Source organism: Neoarius graeffei, chromosome 11 (assembly GCF_027579695.1).
Source record: "Neoarius graeffei isolate fNeoGra1 chromosome 11, fNeoGra1.pri, whole genome shotgun sequence".
Taxonomy (NCBI): Eukaryota; Metazoa; Chordata; class Actinopteri; order Siluriformes; family Ariidae; genus Neoarius; species Neoarius graeffei.
This window is the reverse complement of record NC_083579.1, coordinates 7,022,340-7,042,438: the sequence shown is the minus strand read 5'-3', so window position 1 is coordinate 7,042,438 and position 20,099 is coordinate 7,022,340. Positions and strand designations below refer to the sequence as shown.

The following is a 20,099-nucleotide window of genomic DNA, read 5'->3' as shown; positions in this document are numbered from 1 at the left end:
ACACTGACGTTACTCAACATGTAACATGGGAAGCCATGGTCTAATGGTTAGAAAAGCAGCTTTGGGACCAAAAGGTTGCTGGACCAGCAGGAATGGCTGAAGTGCCCTTGAGCAAGGCACCTAACCCTCACCTGCTCTCCAGACTGCTCTAGGTATGTTGTACGTCGCTCTGGATAAGAGCGTCTGCTAAATCCACACTACACTGGCTCCCAATCAAATTTCGTATTGATTATAAAATGCTACTATTGATCTTTAAAGCACTGAATGGTCTCGTGCCACAGTACCTGAGTGAACTTCTGGTCCTTTATGACCCACCACGCCTACTTAGATCAAAAGGTGCAGGCTATCTGCTGGTACCTCGTATAGTGTAGGGTACATCAGGGGCCAGAGCCTTTTCTTACAAAACCCCACAGTTATGGAACAGCCTTCCAAGTAGTGTTTGGGACTCAGACATAGTCTCAGCATGTAAGTCTAAGCTGAAAACTGGGATGTATGGTTGCAGAGCTCAGTGATGGAGAATGCAACAGGAAAAGATACTACTGTACTTCAAAAAAATTAACCCAAAACAAATAAATAACAGAACAAAAGCTCAGAGGTAATCAATGCATGCTGCCATCTTGCTCCTACTGTTTACTCCCGATGTGAATTGTACAAAGCCCTCCGTTCATAACGCATCCTTGATTATAATGGTTTCGTTCAAAACTGGTGAAAACATGGGCTAGTTCACTAGCTGGCACCAAGGTTCAAAGAATCCTGAACAGAACCGTTTCAAGAACCCATTCCCTGTTGGTCGAAAAGGGGTATTAGTTTCCCTTCGCTGGAACAAAGAGGCCCAAACCTGTTCCAGTATGACAATGCCGCTGTACACTACCCCTTTTCGACCAACAGGGAACAGGTTCTTGAACCTTGGTGCAAAGCGAACCAGCCCACGTTTTCACCAGTTTTGAACAAAACCGTTGTAATCAAGGATGCGCCATGAACAGAGGGTGTGGCACAATTCACAACGGGAGTAAACAGTATGAGCAAGATGGCGGTGCACATTGATTACCTCCAAGCTTTTGTTCTGTTATTGCAGATAGTTGTTTTCAGTCCATTTTTTCCTGAAGATGTTTCCTTTTCCATTGTGTTCTTCATCACTGCACTCTGCTTCCTCTCCAAATCAATGACACGCCCAATGATGTCATCACGGTTTGTGCTGGAGAAACCAGCTATATTTCAGTTCCAGTTGGGAACCGACTTTTTTGGGTTCTGAAACAATTTATTTTGGTCAGAATGCTTTGAACGGTTCAAAATTTGGTGCGAGAACAAGAACAGAAACCGGCGGCATGGTGGTGTAGTGGTTAGCGCTGTCACCTCACAGCAAGAAGGTCTGGGTTCGAGCCCCGTGGCCAGCGAGGGCCTTTCTGTGTGGAGTTTGCGTGTTCTCCCCGTGTCCATGTGGGTTTCCTCCGGGTGCTCCGGTTTCCCCCACAGTCCAAAGACATGCAGGTTAGGTTAACTGGTGACTCTAAATTGACCGTAGGTGTGAATGTGAGTGTGAATGGTTGTCTGTGTCTATGTGTCAGCCCTGTGATGACCTGGCGACTTGTCCAGGGTGTACCCCGCCTCTCGCCCGTAGTCAGCTGGGATAGGCTCCAGCTTGCCTGCGACCCTCTAAAACAGGATAAAGTGGCTAGAGATAATGAGATGAGATGAGACAAGAACAGAAACCTTCCCTGTTGGTCGAAAAGGGCTAAAAGTGAGCTCTATGAAGACATGGTGTGTTAAGGTTGGAGTGGAAGAACCTGAGTGTTCTGAACTCAACCCCACTGAACACCTTTGGGATGAACTGAAGCACTGACTGCACCCCAGATATTACTTGTCACTCAACATCAGTATCTCATCTCACTAATGCTCTTGTCGCTGAATGAACACAAATCCCCACAATCACACCCTAAAATCTAGTGGAAAATCTTTCAGAAGAGAAGAAAAGAGAAGAGAAGAGTGGAGCTTATTATAAGAGCAAAGGGGGAATAAATCTGGAATGAGATGTTCAACAGGGTGTGATGGTGTGTTCAGGGGCCCACAAACTTTTGGCCATAATAGTGTATTCAGGACAGAGTTGTTTATGCTTTCAAGGTTCTCAGTAATATTACAAGTTATGTTTTTTAATTTTTTTCTTATTAACTTCAGGCGGCAGCACGGTGGTGTAGTGGTTAGCGCTGTCCCCTCACAGCAAGAAGGTCTGGGTTCGAGCCCCGTGGCCGGCGAGGGCCTTTCTGTGCGGAGTTTGCATGTTCTCCCCGTGTCCGCGTGGGTTTCCTCCGGGTGCTCCGGTTTCCCCCACAGTCCAAAGACATGCAGGTTAGGTTAATTGGTGACTCTAAATTGACCGTAGGTGTGAATGTGAGTGTGAATGGTTGTCTGTGTCTATGTGTCAGCCCTGTGATGACCTGGCGACTTGTCCAGGGTGTACCCCGCCTTTCGCCCGTAGTCAGCTGGGATGCCTCCTGGACGCCTCCCTGGAGAGGTGTTCCAGGCATGTCCCCCCGGGAGGAGGCCCCGGGGAAGACCCAGGACATGCTAGAGGGACTACAGTATGTCTCTCAGCTGGCCTGGGAACGCCTTGGTGTTCTTCCCAAGGGGCTGGCCGAGGTGTCTGGGGAAAGGGAAGTTTGTGCTTCCATGCTCAGACTGCTGCCTCCGCGACCTGGCCCCGGATAAGCGGAAGAAGACGAGAGACGAGACGAGGCTCCAGCTTGCCTGCGACCCTGTAGAACAGGATAAAGCAGCTAGAGATAATGAGATGAGATGAAATTAACTTCAGGTGAGGGTGAAAAAAGCAGAAGCTAGTGAGGGAACGAATGTTTATAACTGCTATAACGTAAGTAATAACTGGAACGTTGTTGAGCACACAGTCTACAACATTGAATGCGACTATAAATGGATAAAAAGTATGATGGAAGAGATTGGGAGGGGACAAATCAGTGACAGGGTGGTATTGCTGCCTTGACATAAATTATTTAAATAACATTGGCTGGCTTTTTTCGTGGTATATCAGATAGATTCCATTCAGCTAGCAAGATTTTGAATGAGTTGAAGATGAGTAGCTGAATGGAATATATCTAATATACCACAAAAAAGCCAGCTAATATTATTATTATTATACATACACATTCCTTTCAGGTGTTCAACGCATCTTTCTCTTTCAAAAATTTCTCAAAATCTTCCGTATTTAACGAAACAACCCTGGCGGCCATGTTTGTTTACAAATTGTCACAGTCGCTCGCTAGCACGGAAGTTTTACATCTCCGACGTGTGACGTCATGTTGTCTTGACAACCATGCAATATCGTAAACCATATTCAATGCTCATTCTCCATTGAGTAGAGTGATGTAATGCACATAGGATAAGCGATATGCTAACAATATTGCACGCTATCAAACCAAATGAATGAAACCCGCTAGAAGGGAATAGAACACATGTTTTTATTCCATCGAAAAAGTGTCCTGTATGGATAATAATTACCTTTATACCATGCTGATTAATTCTCCACAACGAAACCTCAGACAGCTATCCCGGCTAATGTTCTTTAATTGGTTGAATGATTAAAAAGTTGTAAAAGGAAATTGCTGTGGTCCATCACTTCAGGACTCACAGTTACAGGAAAGTAATCAATTTCAGGATGGGAACAGTAACTCTACTTCATCACACCAGTTCGCTGTTGATTTATTTCCCTAGCACAAAACAAGGTGTTTTGTCCTTTACTTAATTCTTTTTTTCCTCTCTCACCTTTTCCTTTAAGATCCATCAGCCATCATACACTTTTTTAAATGTTTATTGTAACACAGCTGCTTCTACTAGCTAAAAAAAAAAACCCAAGATGAATATTTAACAGAAGGACTGATGGTGCAGGAGGATCAAGATTTCATTTCATTTTATTTTTTAAAATAATACTAAATTCTGCATGCTATAATAGAGTATAATCCAGCTGCCAGAACACAAAACATAGTTACATCTATGAAGTAGCTAAATTATTCAACAGTCCGGATTCTATACAGTGGTGCTTGAAAGTTTGTAAGCCCTTTAGAATTTTCTATATTTCTGCATAAATATGACCTAAAACATCATCAGATTTTCACACAAGTCCTAAAAGTAGATAAAGAGAACCCAGTTAAACAAATGAGACAAAAATATTATACTTGGTCATTTATTTATTGAGGCAAATGATCCAATATTACATATCTGTGAGTGGCAAAAGTATGTGAACCTCTAGGATTAGCAGGTAATTTGAAGGTGAAATTAGAGTCAGGTGTTTTCAATCAATGGGATGACAATCAGGTGCGAGTGGGCACCCTGTTTTATTTAAAGAACAGGGATCTATCAAAGTCTGATCTTCACAACACATGTTTGTGGAAGTGTATCATGGCACAAACAAAGGAGATTTCTGAGGACCTCAGAAAAAGCGTTGTTGATGCTCATCAGGCTGGAAAAGGTTACAAAACCATCTCTAAAGAGTTTGGACTCCACCAATCCACAGTCAGACAGATTGTGTACAAATAGAGGAAATTCAAGACCATTGTTACCCTTCGCAGGAGTGGTCGACCAACAAAGATCACTCCAAGAGCAAGGCGTGTAACAACACAGAGGGATTCTACCAACAGAGGCAGCACAGAGCGCTTCACCTATTGTGACCATAACCGAGGTGAGCAAGGTCTTCAGGAGGACTAACCCCCAAAAGGCAGCCGGCCCTGACAACATCCCCGGCCATGCTTTGAGGGCCTGCTCCACACAGTTAGCAGAGGTCTTCACAGACATTTTCAACCTGTCCCTCTCCATGTCTTCTGTGCCCACATGCTTCAAGACTACCACCATAGTGCCCCTCCCAAAGAAAAACAATATAACATGCCTGAATGACTATCACCCAATTACACTCACTTCAGTTGTAATGAAGTGTTTTGAGAGGATAGTCATGTCATACATCAAAAAGGACATCCCAGACACAATAGACCCCCTTCAATTTGCATATCGTCAGAACCGTTCAACTGATGATGCCGTCAATGCAGCCATCCACACAGCCCTGTCACACCTGGAACACAGGGACACCTATGTTCGACTGCTGTTTGTGGACTACAGTTCAGCCTTCAACACCGTCATCCGCAGCAGACTGACAGAGAAGCTCTCCACCCTTGGACTGACATCCTCCCTCTGCTGCTGGGTTCTGGACTTTCTCACAAACAGACCCCAGGCTGTCAGAGTCGGTACCAGAATATCCAGCACCAAGACAGTGAGCACAGGGACCCCCCAAGGCTGTGTGCTCAGTCCACTCCTGTACACCCTCTTCACCTATGACTGCACCCCCACCCAGAGCAACACTTCCATCATCAAGTTCGCTGACGACACCACTGTCATTGGGCTGATCACCGGCGGAGATGAGAGCGCCTACAGGGAGGAGGTGGCTCAGCTGGTCTCTTGGTGCCAGGAAAATAACCTCTCCTTGAATGCTGAGAAGACCAAGGAGATGATTATTGACCCGAGGAAGAGGAGGAGAGACCAGCACGCCTCGCTGCACATCAATGGGACACAGGTGGAAAGGGTGAAAAGATTTAAATTCCTCAGAACTCACATCAGTGAGGATCTCACCTGGACACACAACACACAGCAGACCATCAAGAAGGCTCAACAGAGACTCTTCTTCCTGAGGAAGCTGAGGAAATTTGGACTGTCCACCAAACTCCTCAGCAACTTCTACAGGTGCACAGTGGAGAGCGTCCTGACAAATTCCATCACTGTGTGGTACGGGAACTGCACAACTCAGGACAGAAAGGCTCTCCAGCGTGTCATTAAAATGGCACAGTTCATCTGTGGAGCTGTCCTCCCCCCACTACAGGACATTTACAACACCTGGGTCACAAAAAGGGCACAGAGCATCATCAGGGACCAAACACACCCACAACACAGACTATTCACACTCCTACCATCTGGCAGACGCTACAGGAGTGTGAAAGCAAGGACTGCTAGACTGACAAAGAGTTTTTACCCTCAGGCCATTAGGCTTTTGAACCACGGATTATAATCACCATCTACCTCTATATTTCCATCAGGCTTTGAACCACGGATTATATTAGCAATTTTGCGCAAGACATTGCACAGTATATCTACCTCTATGTTTGCACATTGTTTGTTTGCCTCTCCTTTTTTTTTAAAGACATTGCACAGTATATCTACCTCTATATTTGCACACTGTTTTGTTTGCCTCTCCTTTTTTTTAAATGTTATCTTCATTTTTCACTCTACCTTTATATTTTGCATTCCATATGCACTTTATATTTTATATTTCATATTTTATATATATATATATATATTTCTTTTTATATTGGTAAGCGTAGTTTGGTCAGGCAGTTGCAAAATAAGAATTTCATTACCCAATAATAAACCGCTGTGTCTGTTATTGTGTATATGACAAATAAAAATCTTGAATCTTGAAGTGTAATAGTCGGCGAGGTCACAAAGGACCCCAGGGTAACTTCTAAGCAACTGAAGGCCTCTCTCACACTGGCTAATGTTAATCTTCACGAGTCCACCATCAGGAGAACACTGAACAACAATGGTGTGCATGGCAGGGTTGCAAGGAGAAAGCCACTGCTCTCCAAAAAGAACATTGCTGCTCGTCTGCAGTTTGCTAAAGATGACATGGACAAGCCAGAAGGCTATTGGAAAAATGTTTTGTGGACAGATGAGACCAAAATAGAACTTTTTGGTTTAAATGAGAAGCGTTATGTTTGAAGAAAGGAAAACACTGCATTCCAGCATAAGAACCTTATCCCATCTGTGAAACATGGTGGTGGTAGTATCATGGTTTGGGCCTGTTTTGCTGCATCTGTGCCAGGACGGCTTGCCATCATTGATGGAACAATGAATTCTGAATTATACCAGCGAATTCGAAAGGAAAATGTCAGGACATCTGTCCATGAACTGAATCTCAAGAGAAGGTGGGTCATGCAGCAAGACAATGACCCTAAGCACACAAGTCGTTCTACCAAAGAATGGTTAAAGAAGAATAAAGTTAATGTTTTGGAATGGCCAAGTCAAAGTCCTGACCTTAATCCAACTGAAATGTTGTGGAAGGACCTGAAGCGAGCAGTTCATGTGAGGAAACCCACCAACATCCCAGAGTTGAAGCTGTTCTGTACGGAGGAATGGGCTAAAATTCCTCCAAGCCGGTGTGCAGGACTGATCAACAGTTACCGCAAACGTTTAGTTGCAGTTATTGCTGCACAAGGAGGTCACACCAGATACTGAAAGCAAAAGTTCACATACTTTTGCCACTCACAGATATGTAATATTGGCTCATTTTCCTCAATAACTAAATGACCAAGGATAATATTTTTGTCTCACTTTTTTAACTGGGTTCTCTTTATCTACTTTTAGGACTTGATGATGTTTTAGGTCATATTTATGCAGAAATATAGAAAATTCTAAAGGGTTCACAAAATTTCAAGCACCACTCAGACATCCCGGTTTGTAAGAGCTAGCACAAATTACTGTGGCTTCAGTCACAGACTCTATCTAGTTCTATTTGTTATTATATACTTGCCATTCATTTATATTTATGTTATGCACAGCTTTCATGTAAATACATCTCAGCTTTTGAAACCCTGTGCCTAATAAAGTTTATCATCATTGTCAGTAGCGGTACTGGTTTCCTTTCTATCAGCAATGATGGTCAGACCAAATTGGATTATTTTCCTTCACAAAATGTCAAATTTGCTTCCAGACATTCTTTCTGCAGTTTGTTGTTTTTCGGTATCAGATACATTTAGCGGGGCGGCATGGTGGTGTAGTGGTTAGCGCTGTCGCCTCACAGCAAGAAGGTCCGGGTTCGAGCCCCGTGGCCGGCGAGGGCCTTTCTGTGTGGAGTTTGCATGTTCTCCCCGTGTCCGCGTGGGTTTCCTCCGGGTGCTCCGGTTTCCCCCACAGTCCAAAGACATGCAGGTTAGGTTAACTGGTGACTCTAAATTGACCGTAGGTGTGAATGTGAGTGTGAATGGTTGTCTGTGTCTATGTGTCAGCCCTGTGATGACCTGGCGACTTGTCCAGGGTGTACCTCGCCTTTCGCCCGTAGTCAGCTGGGATAGGCTCCAGCTTGCCTGCGACCCTGTAGAACAGGATAAAGCGGCTACAGATAATGAGATGAGATGAGATACATTTAGCTCACATTTAGCTCATTACAGCAGTCTTCTATTGATTATATTGTACATTTGATTATTATTTTCCTGCTCCGGGGTTGTACTTTTGAACAAATATTGATGGCCGAATGCAGAATAATACTCGGACCTAAACGTATTCAGCTGCTAAAATACATAAAAAGAGAAAACATTTTGAAAAAACGCACATCACACTCTCCCTTTGTGCCGCTCTGTCTGCGATCACTGTTGGACTCCCGAGAGCTGCAGTAAATTGTTAATTATTCAGGAAATGCATAACGTTTGGATACGTTCAACAAGAAATCAAAGCGAGCGCAATAGTGGCTTGATACTTACAAGGTAACTTGTTCGTCTCTCTCTTAACATTCTGTATTTTTATTCTTTTCATTTAGTTAACCAAGCGTTCACGTTAAGAAAAAAAGAAAGCAGGACCTCAGCTATACTTTAATAACAATTTAATTCAGCTTTATAGCAAATGTCATAATAAATGCATATTTTTATTCATAAAAAAGTAAAAATAAGATATGATCATTGTCTTACCAAGCAACAAAACAAACAACAACAACAACAGCAACAACAACAACAACAATAATAATAATAAAAAAAGAGAATGAGGATGATTGATGGAGGAGTGCAAAGTGTATTCATTTCCATAAAATTGTACTTGACATTAAGAGAAAATGATGCTTGATTGTTCAAACAGTGATGTAAATAAAGTCTCTTGGACAATGTAAAATTTAACACTAAAAACATTATTATGAATCTTTACAACTGGCTAAAATATTTGGTGAAGTGAACACACACTCATTGGCCACTTTAATAGGAACTTGTTCTTGGCTGCAGGAGTGGAACCCAACGTGGTCGTCTTTCTGCTGTTGCATACCGAGATGCTTTTCTGCTCACCACGGCTGTAAAGAGTGATTATACGAGTTACTATATCCTTCCAAACCAATCTGCCCATTTTCCTCTGACCTCTCTTATCAACACGGTGTTTGTTTCCACACACAGAACTGTCGCTCCTTCACTCACTCGAAGTTTTTTGTTTTTCGCACCATTCTATCTGTGTAAACTCTAGAGACTGTAGTGTGTGAAAACCCCACGAGATCAGCAGTTTGTGAAATACTCAAACCAGTCCATCTTTGAGATCACAATTTTTCCCCATTCTGACGTGTGAACATTAATGAACTGAAGCTCTTGATTTGTATCTGCAAGATTTACTGCATCATGCTGCTGATTAGAGAACTGCATAAAACAGCAGGTGTTTTGTTTACGTGTTCCTAATAAAGTGGCCAGTGAGCGTAACTGTAGATAACAGACTTCTAAGCATAAGTGACAGGAAAATGCAGGAAACGTATCGTGACTTATTTTGCCAAAATGTTACATTGCAGGATTATTTCTTTCCTTATATAAGAAGCAAGAGGAAATAATTTAACCAACTGTGATATTGAAATAAACTATTTACAGACTTTTATATTACAATAATACAATTATACATTTATTATAGAACATTTTCTTTGATTCAAATATGCCCGTTTTTAAAAGAAGTGAAACTGAATTTGGCGCAAACTCCTAACACTCGCTCGCTCGCTCGCTCACTCACTCAGTCGCACCGCCGAGCGTCACTTTGCGCTGGGCTCCTCGTCGCTGTCCTCCACTTCCTGAATGATGAGGTCAGTTCCTGAATCCTCAGCAAGATCATCCTCATCCCCCACCCCCCACGAGGCATTGCGGTTTCCCTCCAGTTCTTCCTCCACCCCTAACAGAAGTCCAGGCTCCTCCGTGTTGGCGTCGGTGCCATCCCGTGCCACCAGGCCGCTCTCCTGTAGGCACACCTCACAGAGCCGGTATCGGCGTGAGCCCTCGCACACCACACGGCTGTTCTGCTCCGTCACGTGTCGCTTACACTTCCGGCACACCAGTTTACGTGCCTGGTGGATCTGAAAGGAAAATCAGTGGATTCAAGTGAAGAATAAAACACTTGGCGGTGTACTTTGCGGTGTTTTGCTCTATTAGAAACGAGTTAGGAGGCGTGCCGGAAGTGGGAAACTACGAGGTGTAGGAAGTGTGAAGCTAGAAAGTAGCCTATGGAAATAAAGAAGGTAGGATTTGTAGGAATATGGAAGCTAGGAAGCCAGCGGTACAGTAAGTAAGTGTTCGACGTTATCAGTTACTAAGGCAACTGGAAATGTAGTTATCTAAAAGGAAACCGGAAGCTGTGATGCGTATAAAACTTCCTCACCGTCTCAAAGTGGCTGCGCAGATGCTCAAGACGAGTGAAGCGTTTACTGCAGGCCTGGCAGGGGTACGGCCTCTCACCCGTGTGGCACCTCAGGTGTCTCTTCAGATCCGCCTTCCTCTTTACCGTGTGTGTGCAGAACGGACACTTAAAGCGCACTGTGGGGGTGGAGTCTGAGCGAGAGAGAAATCGAAAAAGGGACACGTTAGAAGAAGGGAAAATGAGAAATCAGGGGTTTGAGGAAGCCATGGCCTAATGGTTAGAGAAGAGGCTCTGGGACCAAAAGGTTGCTAGTTTGATTCCCTAGACCAGCAGAAATGGCTGAAGTGCCTTTGAGCAAGGCACCTAACCCCCAACTGCTCTGGGTACGTTGTACATCGCTCTGGATAAGAGCGTCTGCTAAATACCTGTAATGTAAAATAAAATCTTGACATTATATCCAATCATCTTCCAAACATTACAACAGTCAGTCTAAGTAAGGTTTAGGTGCCTTGCTCAAGGGCACTTCAGGCATTCTTGCTGGTTCAGGGACTCGAACTAGCGACCTTTTGGTCTCAAAGCTGCTTCTCTAACTAGTCTAGGACCTGGCTTAGACACGTATGCACATAATTTAGGAGAGGATAACTCAACTGTTATAGGCTAATTTGACCCCAATAACTTGAGATGTGTGCCAAAATCACTATCAAGGGCAAACAGCCTGAAAATTACCAATCCAAAATGGCCGCCGGTATTACGGTATTATTACTGTGTTACTATTCACGTTCCTGACCCTGGTTTATGTGACACAAACAGTAATAACGTGCCGTTAAAAGTTGTATTGTTGGCTGTTAAACATTTAGACTCTCAAGATATTGCTGCCTACTAAAGTAATCAGTTTTGTTTTGTATTTTTCACTTTAAAGGAGCAGTCCACCGTACTTCCATAAAGAAATATGTTCTTCTCTGAATTGAGATGAGCTGATCCGTACCTCTCCGAGCTTTGTGCGACCTCCCAGTCAGTCAGACGCGCTGTCACTCCTGTTAGCAATGTAGCTAGGCTCAGCATGGCCAATGGTATTTTTTGGGGCTGTAGTTAGATGCGACCAAACTCTTCCGCGTTTTTCCTGTTTACATAGGTTTATATGACCAGTGACATGAAACAAAGTTCAGTTACACAAATTGAAACGTGGCGATTTTCTATGCTATGGAAAGTCCACACTATAATGACAGGCGTACTAACACCTTCTGCGCGCTTCGACAGCGCATTGATACCTTCACTCCTCTTCGGGCACGGCCAGGCGGGCGAATGCCCTGGTCCGTCCGCCCTGTCTAAAAAAATGGTACAACTCGAGTCCCATGGTAAAATTGGGACTTTGTCATTTTTCCGCATGAGGCCCATGGTAAAACCACACTTCCAGGAGGGGCTGCCGTCTGCCTCCCAAGCCGGCCGAGAGCGCTCCTTGTCGGGCACGGCCAGGCGGGCGAATGCCCTGGTCCGTCCGCCCTGTCTAAAAAAAAAATGGTACAACTCCGAGTGAAGGTATCAATGCGCTGTCGAAGTGCGCAGAAGGTGTTAGTACGCCTGTCATTATAGTGCGGACTTTCCATAGCATAGAAAATCGCCACGTTTCAATTTGTGTAACTGAACTTTGTTTCATGTCACTGGTCATATAAACCTATGTAAACAGGAAAAACGCGGAAGAGTTTGGTCGCATCTAACTACAGCCCCAAAAAATACCGTTGGCCATACTGAGCCTAGCTACATTGCTAACAGGAGTAACAGCGCGTCTGACTGACTGGGAGGTCGCGCAAAGCTCGGAGAGGTACGGATCAGCTCGTCTCAATTCAGAGAAGAACATATTTCATTATGGAAGTACGGTGGACTGTTCCTTTAAGTTAACATTCCATAGATCATAATAGTATGATTGAAAATACAATTTCTTTATATTAATCAAATGCTTGCTTTCTTATACTCTCCTAAATTATGCGCATACGTATCTAACCCAGGTCCTCTATGAAACCTTTATATTGTGAGAAATAGGGGTACATACAGTAGGAGTCCATTTCTGTCCCCTAGGTACAATCTAGACTAATGTACCCCCTAGGGCTCATTATTGGACTTCAACGAACTTACTGTGCCTTTTTAGGGTCAAAAAGGTTCTTATATGTTCCCGGTCAGTATATAAATGGTACAAAATGGATCAGTACCTTAGAGGGTACTGATCCAGTGACAGGCTGTTGTACCCCTAAAGGTACAATGATGTATTTGTTTCCTGAGGGTGTAGGCCATGGCTTCCCATAATAAACAAATGGAAATGTGAACCTAATTCTAGCATAACATTACTAACACCAGACTTTCTTCTTCATTTGTCGTCATTTTGTTTGCCTTTCTTTGCACGCAAGTTCGCCTGCAGGTGCCTGTGTGAACCTCTGTGTACAATGTTCCAGATGTGCGAATGCAGACGTGAACATCTAGCATTCTGTATTTTACTCGGTTGCACTGGATTGCTGTATATGTAGCACGGTTCCAGTGTCAGGCCATGCTAAACTAATTACAAGATGACGTTAAGTTTCATTTATCAACATGTTTTGAGATTTTGGTCAAAATGTCTTCTGCATTGAGACAGTCCAAACTGCAATGCAAATACTGCCCAAAAATGCTGTCTATGTTGTTAGCCTTCTTCCAAATGGAGTGTATTCACTGAATAATCGATGCATTAACGATGATGAGGATAAAATGGCACCTGAATATTTGATCATCGTAATTAGTTTAGCATGGCCTGACACTGGAACCGTGCTACATATACAGCAATCCACTCACCTTTATTGAAAACCCCCACAACTCCGACGATGGTAGGCAGGGTGGCATAGAGCTCGTCAGCTTTCTGTGTGCCCGCTGCTGCTCTCTGGAGGTCAATCGGCGAACTCTCGTCTGGGGTGTACCGATGAGTGGCTGATCTTTTCCTGGTTCCTCTCCTCCTGGGTTCAGAAACTGCCTCGAACTGCCCCATTTGCTCCTCCTTCAAGCCCGTCTCCAGAACCTGCTGGCACTGTGGGCTCTGTTCGTTCGTCACCTCTGTCTCATACGCGTCCTCGTCGTTGCAGTCATCCTGGTGTTCCCACAGGATGCTCTGAGGAGGCAGAATGTCCTCGGTTGCCTCCTTGGCACTGATCTCCAGCGAGGACTCGATGAAGGCCTTGCAATAGGCGATGACATTGTCCATCTGCAGGTAGCTGGCTGCAGACATCACCTCGATCACGTTGGCACTGCCCAGAGCCAGGTGACCAGAGTACACAAAGTCTAGGATGGTGGCGAAGGTATCGGGGGTGAAGGCGTCGAATGAGGCCCTTGCAGGTTCCAGGCTGTCCCGCGCGCCCTGAGACAGCAGCATGCGGAAGTAACCGCTGCTCCCAAATAGGACGTTGCGGTGTGCTCGGAAAAGGCGTCCACCTACCAGGACGTTGCAGTCACAGAACAGCTCCTGGCGTCGCTGCTGGTCCAACTGCTTCAGGAGGCAACTGTGGTGGTTGGCAGACATGTCAGCGCTCGTCCATCTGTGCACCAGCCTGAAATAACAACCAAAAATGACACGCTGGTGTAAACCGTTTTCTGATGGTGTGGAATACATTTGGATCTGTCTAGAACCATGAAGGTTTTCTGAGTTTGCACGTTTTGTGCAAAATGACACGGAAGCGGATCATTTCTCTTTTTATAAAAGAAGCAAATAGCGATATTCCGTAATGTTATTTCTATTATTCTTTTTTTTCTCCATCGAGGACAAAGATTCTCAACCAGATCCCTTCATTTCAAACAGCACAGATTTCTTTCAGATTTCTGAACATACATACATACATTATATTCCATCAGATTTATTTGAAGCACAGCTTTTTATGAAGGGAAAAGATAAAACACTGGGACTCAAAAGAAGGCACTCTGGGACGTGCTGTTTCGAACGTTTACAAGAAAGAAGTGAGAAGGTGTCATAACTATTGGAAGCTTGTAGGTGTTTGAATTTTTGGCATGGTGAAGCTAGGAGGTATCGGAATAGGGCAGGGTGTGTCGGAATTATGTGTCAGAAGGTGTTGGAAGTGGAAAGCGAGGAGGTATGGAAATAAGGAAGCTAGGAGGTGTGAGGTTCAGTGGTGGAGGAATAAGGAAGCTTGGATGTTTAGGCGAAATTTACTCTATACAGGACAAAGATTCTCAAACAGACTCCTTCATTTCAAGATCCTTCAGGTTTATGAATGTAATAAATACAATTACTGTAAACTACAATTGGTAAAGAAGCTCCATTATTTTTATTTATTTGATGCACTGAGCTTTTTATATACAGTGTGTGCATGTATATATAGTACCTAAGCCAATTACATGGTGTTAAAAAGTAGATTTGTAATTATTTTTAGCATAAATATGCAGGTGATTATAGAAAATTGCATACGCTGATTGGTCGAGAAACTCGGACTATTTCTCGCCAATCACCTCGAGCGACCCTGCAAAATGGCCGAGTGAGGAAGAATTACAAATGATGAAAGAAAACGCTGTTCCTAAAATCACTAAAGATGCTACGAAGTTTGGTCTAAAACTATTCAAAGGTAAGGTGGAGTTGGGATTTATTTTATCAGTTTCAAAACAAAGTATTTTATGTGACTCGGCGTAGATAAGTGACACAAATCTGAGCTGCGCCTTTATTACACTTGCATGCTGCTTTTGCAGTCCGAAATAATTTTAAATATATATATATTTTTTAAATAAAAACCTGTATATTTATACACAAACAATTATCCGCCTCAAGCTCAGTGAATATCGGTGAATAATTGTGAAATATTAACAGCATTTCCCTCATTTTTAAATGACAATATTTCTACTTATTTTTGAGATATTTAACTAGCCTAGTAAACTAGACCCACCTGCCTAGCGGCCAAAAATATTTTTTGCCTGCGAGTGGGTCTAGCCTCGCACCATATCAACAAAACACCCCGGGCATCAAATCGTGCCCGCCAATCACAACGCAAGGTTTTTGTTTGGATTCTTTGGGCGGGCTTTTGCAGGAGTGACGACAAAGCTGCGCGATGCTGGAGAAAGCACAACAGGAAAGATGGCTACGGCTAGTGAACAGCGCGCGTTTGACTCCGCTTTGGAATCAGTTTTAGAAGAATTAGACTTGGAGTTTTTGTTGAAACATGAGCAGGAAGAGGCTCTCCGCTCATTCCTTTTCAAGAAGGACGTTTTCGCTGTTTTGCCGACCGGCTATGGCAAAAGTCTGATCTACCAGCTGGCTCCGCTCGTAGCCAAAAGGATGGGGCTAGTTTGTGCAGTACGAAGAATTAATAAACAGCTTTGAAACATTACTTTTTGATTGTTTCTTATTTTCCCGTTATTTTAAATTTAAGGGAAATTATTTCACCAAACACCAATAAATAAAAACTCTCAAAAACAGTTTAAGCAAACCCTTGAAAAACACTTGAAAAAAATAAGTGTATGTTAAGTATGTGGTACAGACTCCAAACTTGTGGTCATTATCTCCAAACTTCTTAATATCTAGAACCTGTTTATTAATTTTGAAAAATTAATAAACGCATTTTGAAAAATTATTTATTTCAAGGCCTCCCCCACTGCTTTCTGTCGCTCTGACTACGTCACAGTCACTGTTGTGCTGATTGGTCAGAGCGTTGGCCTATACGCACAGAGACAGTTTGAAAGACAGCGGGTTGTTCCTCCCACACCCTTCGGAAATGTCTACGAGCGAGGCCAGACTAAATATTCACATTTAGTCTGGCTTGCCAGGCTAATATTTAACAGTTATTCCACAAAATCGAGTCGTGCATGAGCTGATAGCTGACGAGGCGCGTAGCACAGAGTTGGCTATAAGCCATGTACGGCAAGATTGAGTGGAGTAACTGTTTTATTCTATCCACACTCACTGGATTTTGAAAAACAGAGCATTTTTTTTTTTTGGAAATTCAAGAAATAAAAACTTTATACAAAACGTCCGACAAAATCATTTCCGCTTAGAATGTAAACAAACTGGCGAAACGACAGGAGCAATTTCTGAAAAATGCTATAATAATAATAATAATAATAATAATAATTCTTGAAAAAAAAAGATACGTTCTTACCATGAAATATTTTTATTCCATATTTTGTTGCTTGTTTTGTATTTTTAGAGGTTTTGTTTTCAAGTAGAGTTTTTATTTCGTCCTCGATTGGTTCAGCAACACGCTTTGCCATTTTGTTTTTCTCTACTCACGGTATCTTTGACTTGCAAATGACGTCAAAGCAAAATAGAAACCCGGATGTCAGCCATGTTGATGGAGATGCGGGGTCAAGCGACATTCCATACAAAACATAGTCATGGGTGCGCAACTTTCTTTGTTTTTTCACTGCTTTAAGCGTTCTTTTAGCTATGGATTGTTTCTATCGTATAATTTTGCTGGCGCTCCTAGAAGCGAAATGGTAATACACGTGTTAAAATTATAACCACGACAAGAGAACCGGTGTGCTGTATATGGCTGTGGTCAGAACAGTACACGTGACCATGGCATGTTCCGATTTTTTAGAATTCCGTCTGTGATTCGGAAAGAAGGCGAGGAAACCCCGAGGCTTAGTACAGAGAGGAGACGAGCACGGCTGAACAACATCGGCAGGGCTGATCTAACAGAGGCTAAAACCGAAACAGCTCGTGTTTGCAGTAATCATTTTATCTCAGGTCAGATTCAAAAGCTTTCTCGATAATATCATAGAAGAATTTTATTTGATGTTGCTAGACTCTTGCTATAAAATGAGCGTTCTCTTGTCATGGTTAGAATTTTAACACATGTATTACCATTTCGCTTCTAGGAGTGCCAGCAAAATTATATGATAGAAACAATCCAGACTGGGCACCCATTCAGAAAATGGGCTACGTTCTGTCTAAGGTCGGACCTGATTCTTTGGCAGCCAAACGAGATAGAATGTGATATCTGGGTACTCGATGGTCGGTAGAAGCGTCTTATCTTCAGAAAAGTCTGACTTTTTTAAATAATATGGAAATAATGTGGAAATAATATCCATCTTCTCTTTGTATTGAATCTTCGCTCGACCGTTCGAATCATGGGAATAGTGAGAAAATTCAGCATTGTGTACAGACACGCTAGCCTAGTAGTAGGAGTAGAGTAGCCAATCAGAGTGTGCGATTGCTACAGTGAATGTGGATCGCATCTCATCTCATCTCATTATCTCTAGCCGCTTTATCCTGTTCTACAGGGTCGCAGGCAAGCTGGATCCTATCCCAGCTGACTACAGGCGAAAGGCGGGGTTCACCCTGGACAAGTCGCCAGGTCATCACAGGGCTGACACATAGACACAGACAACCATTCACACTCACATTCACACCTACGCTCAATTTAGAGTCACCAGTTAACCTAACCTGCATGTCTTTGGACTGTGGGGGAAACCGGAGCACCCGGAGGAAACCCACGCGGACACGGAGAGAACATGCAAACTCCGCACAGAAAGGCCCTCGCCGGCCACGGGGCTCGAACCCGGACCTTCTTGCTGTGAGGCGACAGCGCTAACCACTACTACTATTTGCAGCAGACCCCATCACTACACGTCACATTCCCCTTGGGGTATCCCGACCCCATTTCCAGACATGCAGATCTACAAATGTCGACGTTTGATGACCTCATTGGTCATCAACCTGTTTTAATCCTTGGTTAGTTTAGTAAAACTGTTATATTTTGCAGTTTTAGACTTGCATATGAACAAAAATGCTCCATATACAGGAAGGGTAGCTGGGGCGTGTGCAGGACTGCATGCAATTAAATAAAAAACAAACTAAACAAACAAACAAAAAAATCACAAATCAGCATTTTCTAAATTCATCCCTGATGTGCAATCTCACGAAGTGTTTGGTGTCCTGTTTTTGCACTTGGGTTGAAGGAGATGGGTTACTGGATGGATGGATGGATGGATGGATGGATTATCCATCACATGTGCCACAAGACCTATTTGAGATCTTAAGGTGATATGATTTTGCATGAGCATGCATTAAGAAGTTTAATAAACTATGAGGGTAAATGTAAAAAAAAAAAAAAAGAAAGAAAGAGAGCAGAGGAGAGGAGAGCACTTATTCATTTCTGGGTTATTCTCTCTCTCTCTCTGAACAACACTCCCAGGCCATCCTTTGTTCAGTGGAGAAAGAAAGGAGGAGCTGAGAACGCAGCGCGCACGCTGATTGGATGATGCGCTTGTCAGTCAAATGCTGGCACCGAGAAAGGGGCGGGGTCTACACCCGACTCGGGTCGCGTTTAAAAAAGCAGAGAAAGGCGAGAAAGTCAGCGTTAAACTTTATCAAGAAAAATAGGATTTGGTTGGTTGGTTTGTTTCCTCTTGCAGGAAAAAATAAGGGAACTGATTTTCCTTCCTATAAATGATGCCGAGGAGGAGATGATTATGAAGTGGCTCGGTGTTGTTGTGAAGAAGGCGAGCCCGTGGCTGCCGTGCATCCACAGGATTTGCCTACACCCGCAAAAACAAGCGAATAATGCACGAATACTGAGCGAGGATTCCGGTGCAGAGACGCTGAACCAGCGGGCAAGTCGAACCCGTGCGGTTCAGCCCATCCGAATCCGACCTCGCCCTTTAGGAGGAGGAAAAAAGACGCACCATGCTTTACCAGTGCAGCCGTGCTGGCCTGTAATATTCACATTCACACGTGCACGTTTTAAGATGTAAAACACCCGATTATTATTATTATTTAAAAAAAAAAATCCCCCTGGTGGTGGTGGCTGTGCAGGGAGCCGTGCCGTGGGCGCACCATGTTTGCGCACGGAATGCGCAATAGCGCGGCGAGCTCAGCGCTCAGAGCCCGGCCCGTCCCGTCCCGTCCCGTCGCCCACCCGCTTCCGACTGCGCTCTGTACTCACTGCCGATCCGCTTCACTCGGTGTCCTGTACGGTCTGCGGGTCCCGTTCTCACACACCATCTCCATTTTCTTTGCTCCTGCTGGTGGTGGTGGTGGTGGTATGTTTTCTCTCCCCCCACAGATCGCTTCCTGCTCAGCCCGAAAGACCGAAACCCGGTTGTGCGGGAGGAGGAAGGGAGGGAGGGAGGATTTAAAAAAAAAAAAAAAAACCCGAGTGTGCTGACGTGGGCGTTCAGAGAGCCCGCTTGGGGCAGTAAGACTCGCTTAAAGTTACAGACATGAACCCGACCGACTGGGAAGGTTCAATCTGCATTTTGGTAAAAAGGTGCCATTATTTATAGTATTCCTTCAAGAGCTTTAGAGTACTACATATACATGCGCTTTAGAGTACTACATATACATGCGCTTTAGAGTACTACATATACATGCGCTTTAGAGTACTACATATACATGCGCTTTAAAGTACTAAATATACATGCGCTTTAGAGTACTACACATACATGCGCTTTAGAGTACTACATATACACATGCGCTTTAGAGTACTACATACACATATACATGCGCTTTAGAGTACTACATATACATGTGCTTTAAAGTACTACATATACATATACATGCACTTTAGAGTACTACATATACATGCGCTTTAGAGTACTACATATACATATACATGCGCTTTAGAGTACTACATATACATGCGCTTTAGAGTACTACATATACATGAGCTTTAGAGTACTACATATACATGTGATTTAGAGTACTACATATACATGCCCTTTAGAGTACTACATAT

General features: G+C 43.5%; 1 protein-coding gene across 1 annotated transcript; it reads right to left on the bottom strand.

Moving 5' to 3' along the window:
• Window positions 1-8,735: 8,735 nt before the first annotated feature.
• On the bottom strand, window positions 8,736-19,457 carry zbtb8a (zinc finger and BTB domain containing 8A). Its single transcript, XM_060933336.1, has 4 exons — window positions 19,308-19,457; window positions 13,222-13,967; window positions 10,426-10,595; window positions 8,736-10,123 (listed from the first exon to the last, which is right to left on the bottom strand). The coding sequence occupies exons 1-4, from the start codon at window positions 19,370-19,372 to the stop codon at window positions 9,806-9,808; spliced, it is 1,299 nt and encodes a 432-aa protein (XP_060789319.1). The 5' UTR covers window positions 19,373-19,457; the 3' UTR covers window positions 8,736-9,805.
• Window positions 19,458-20,099: the final 642 nt, after the last annotated feature.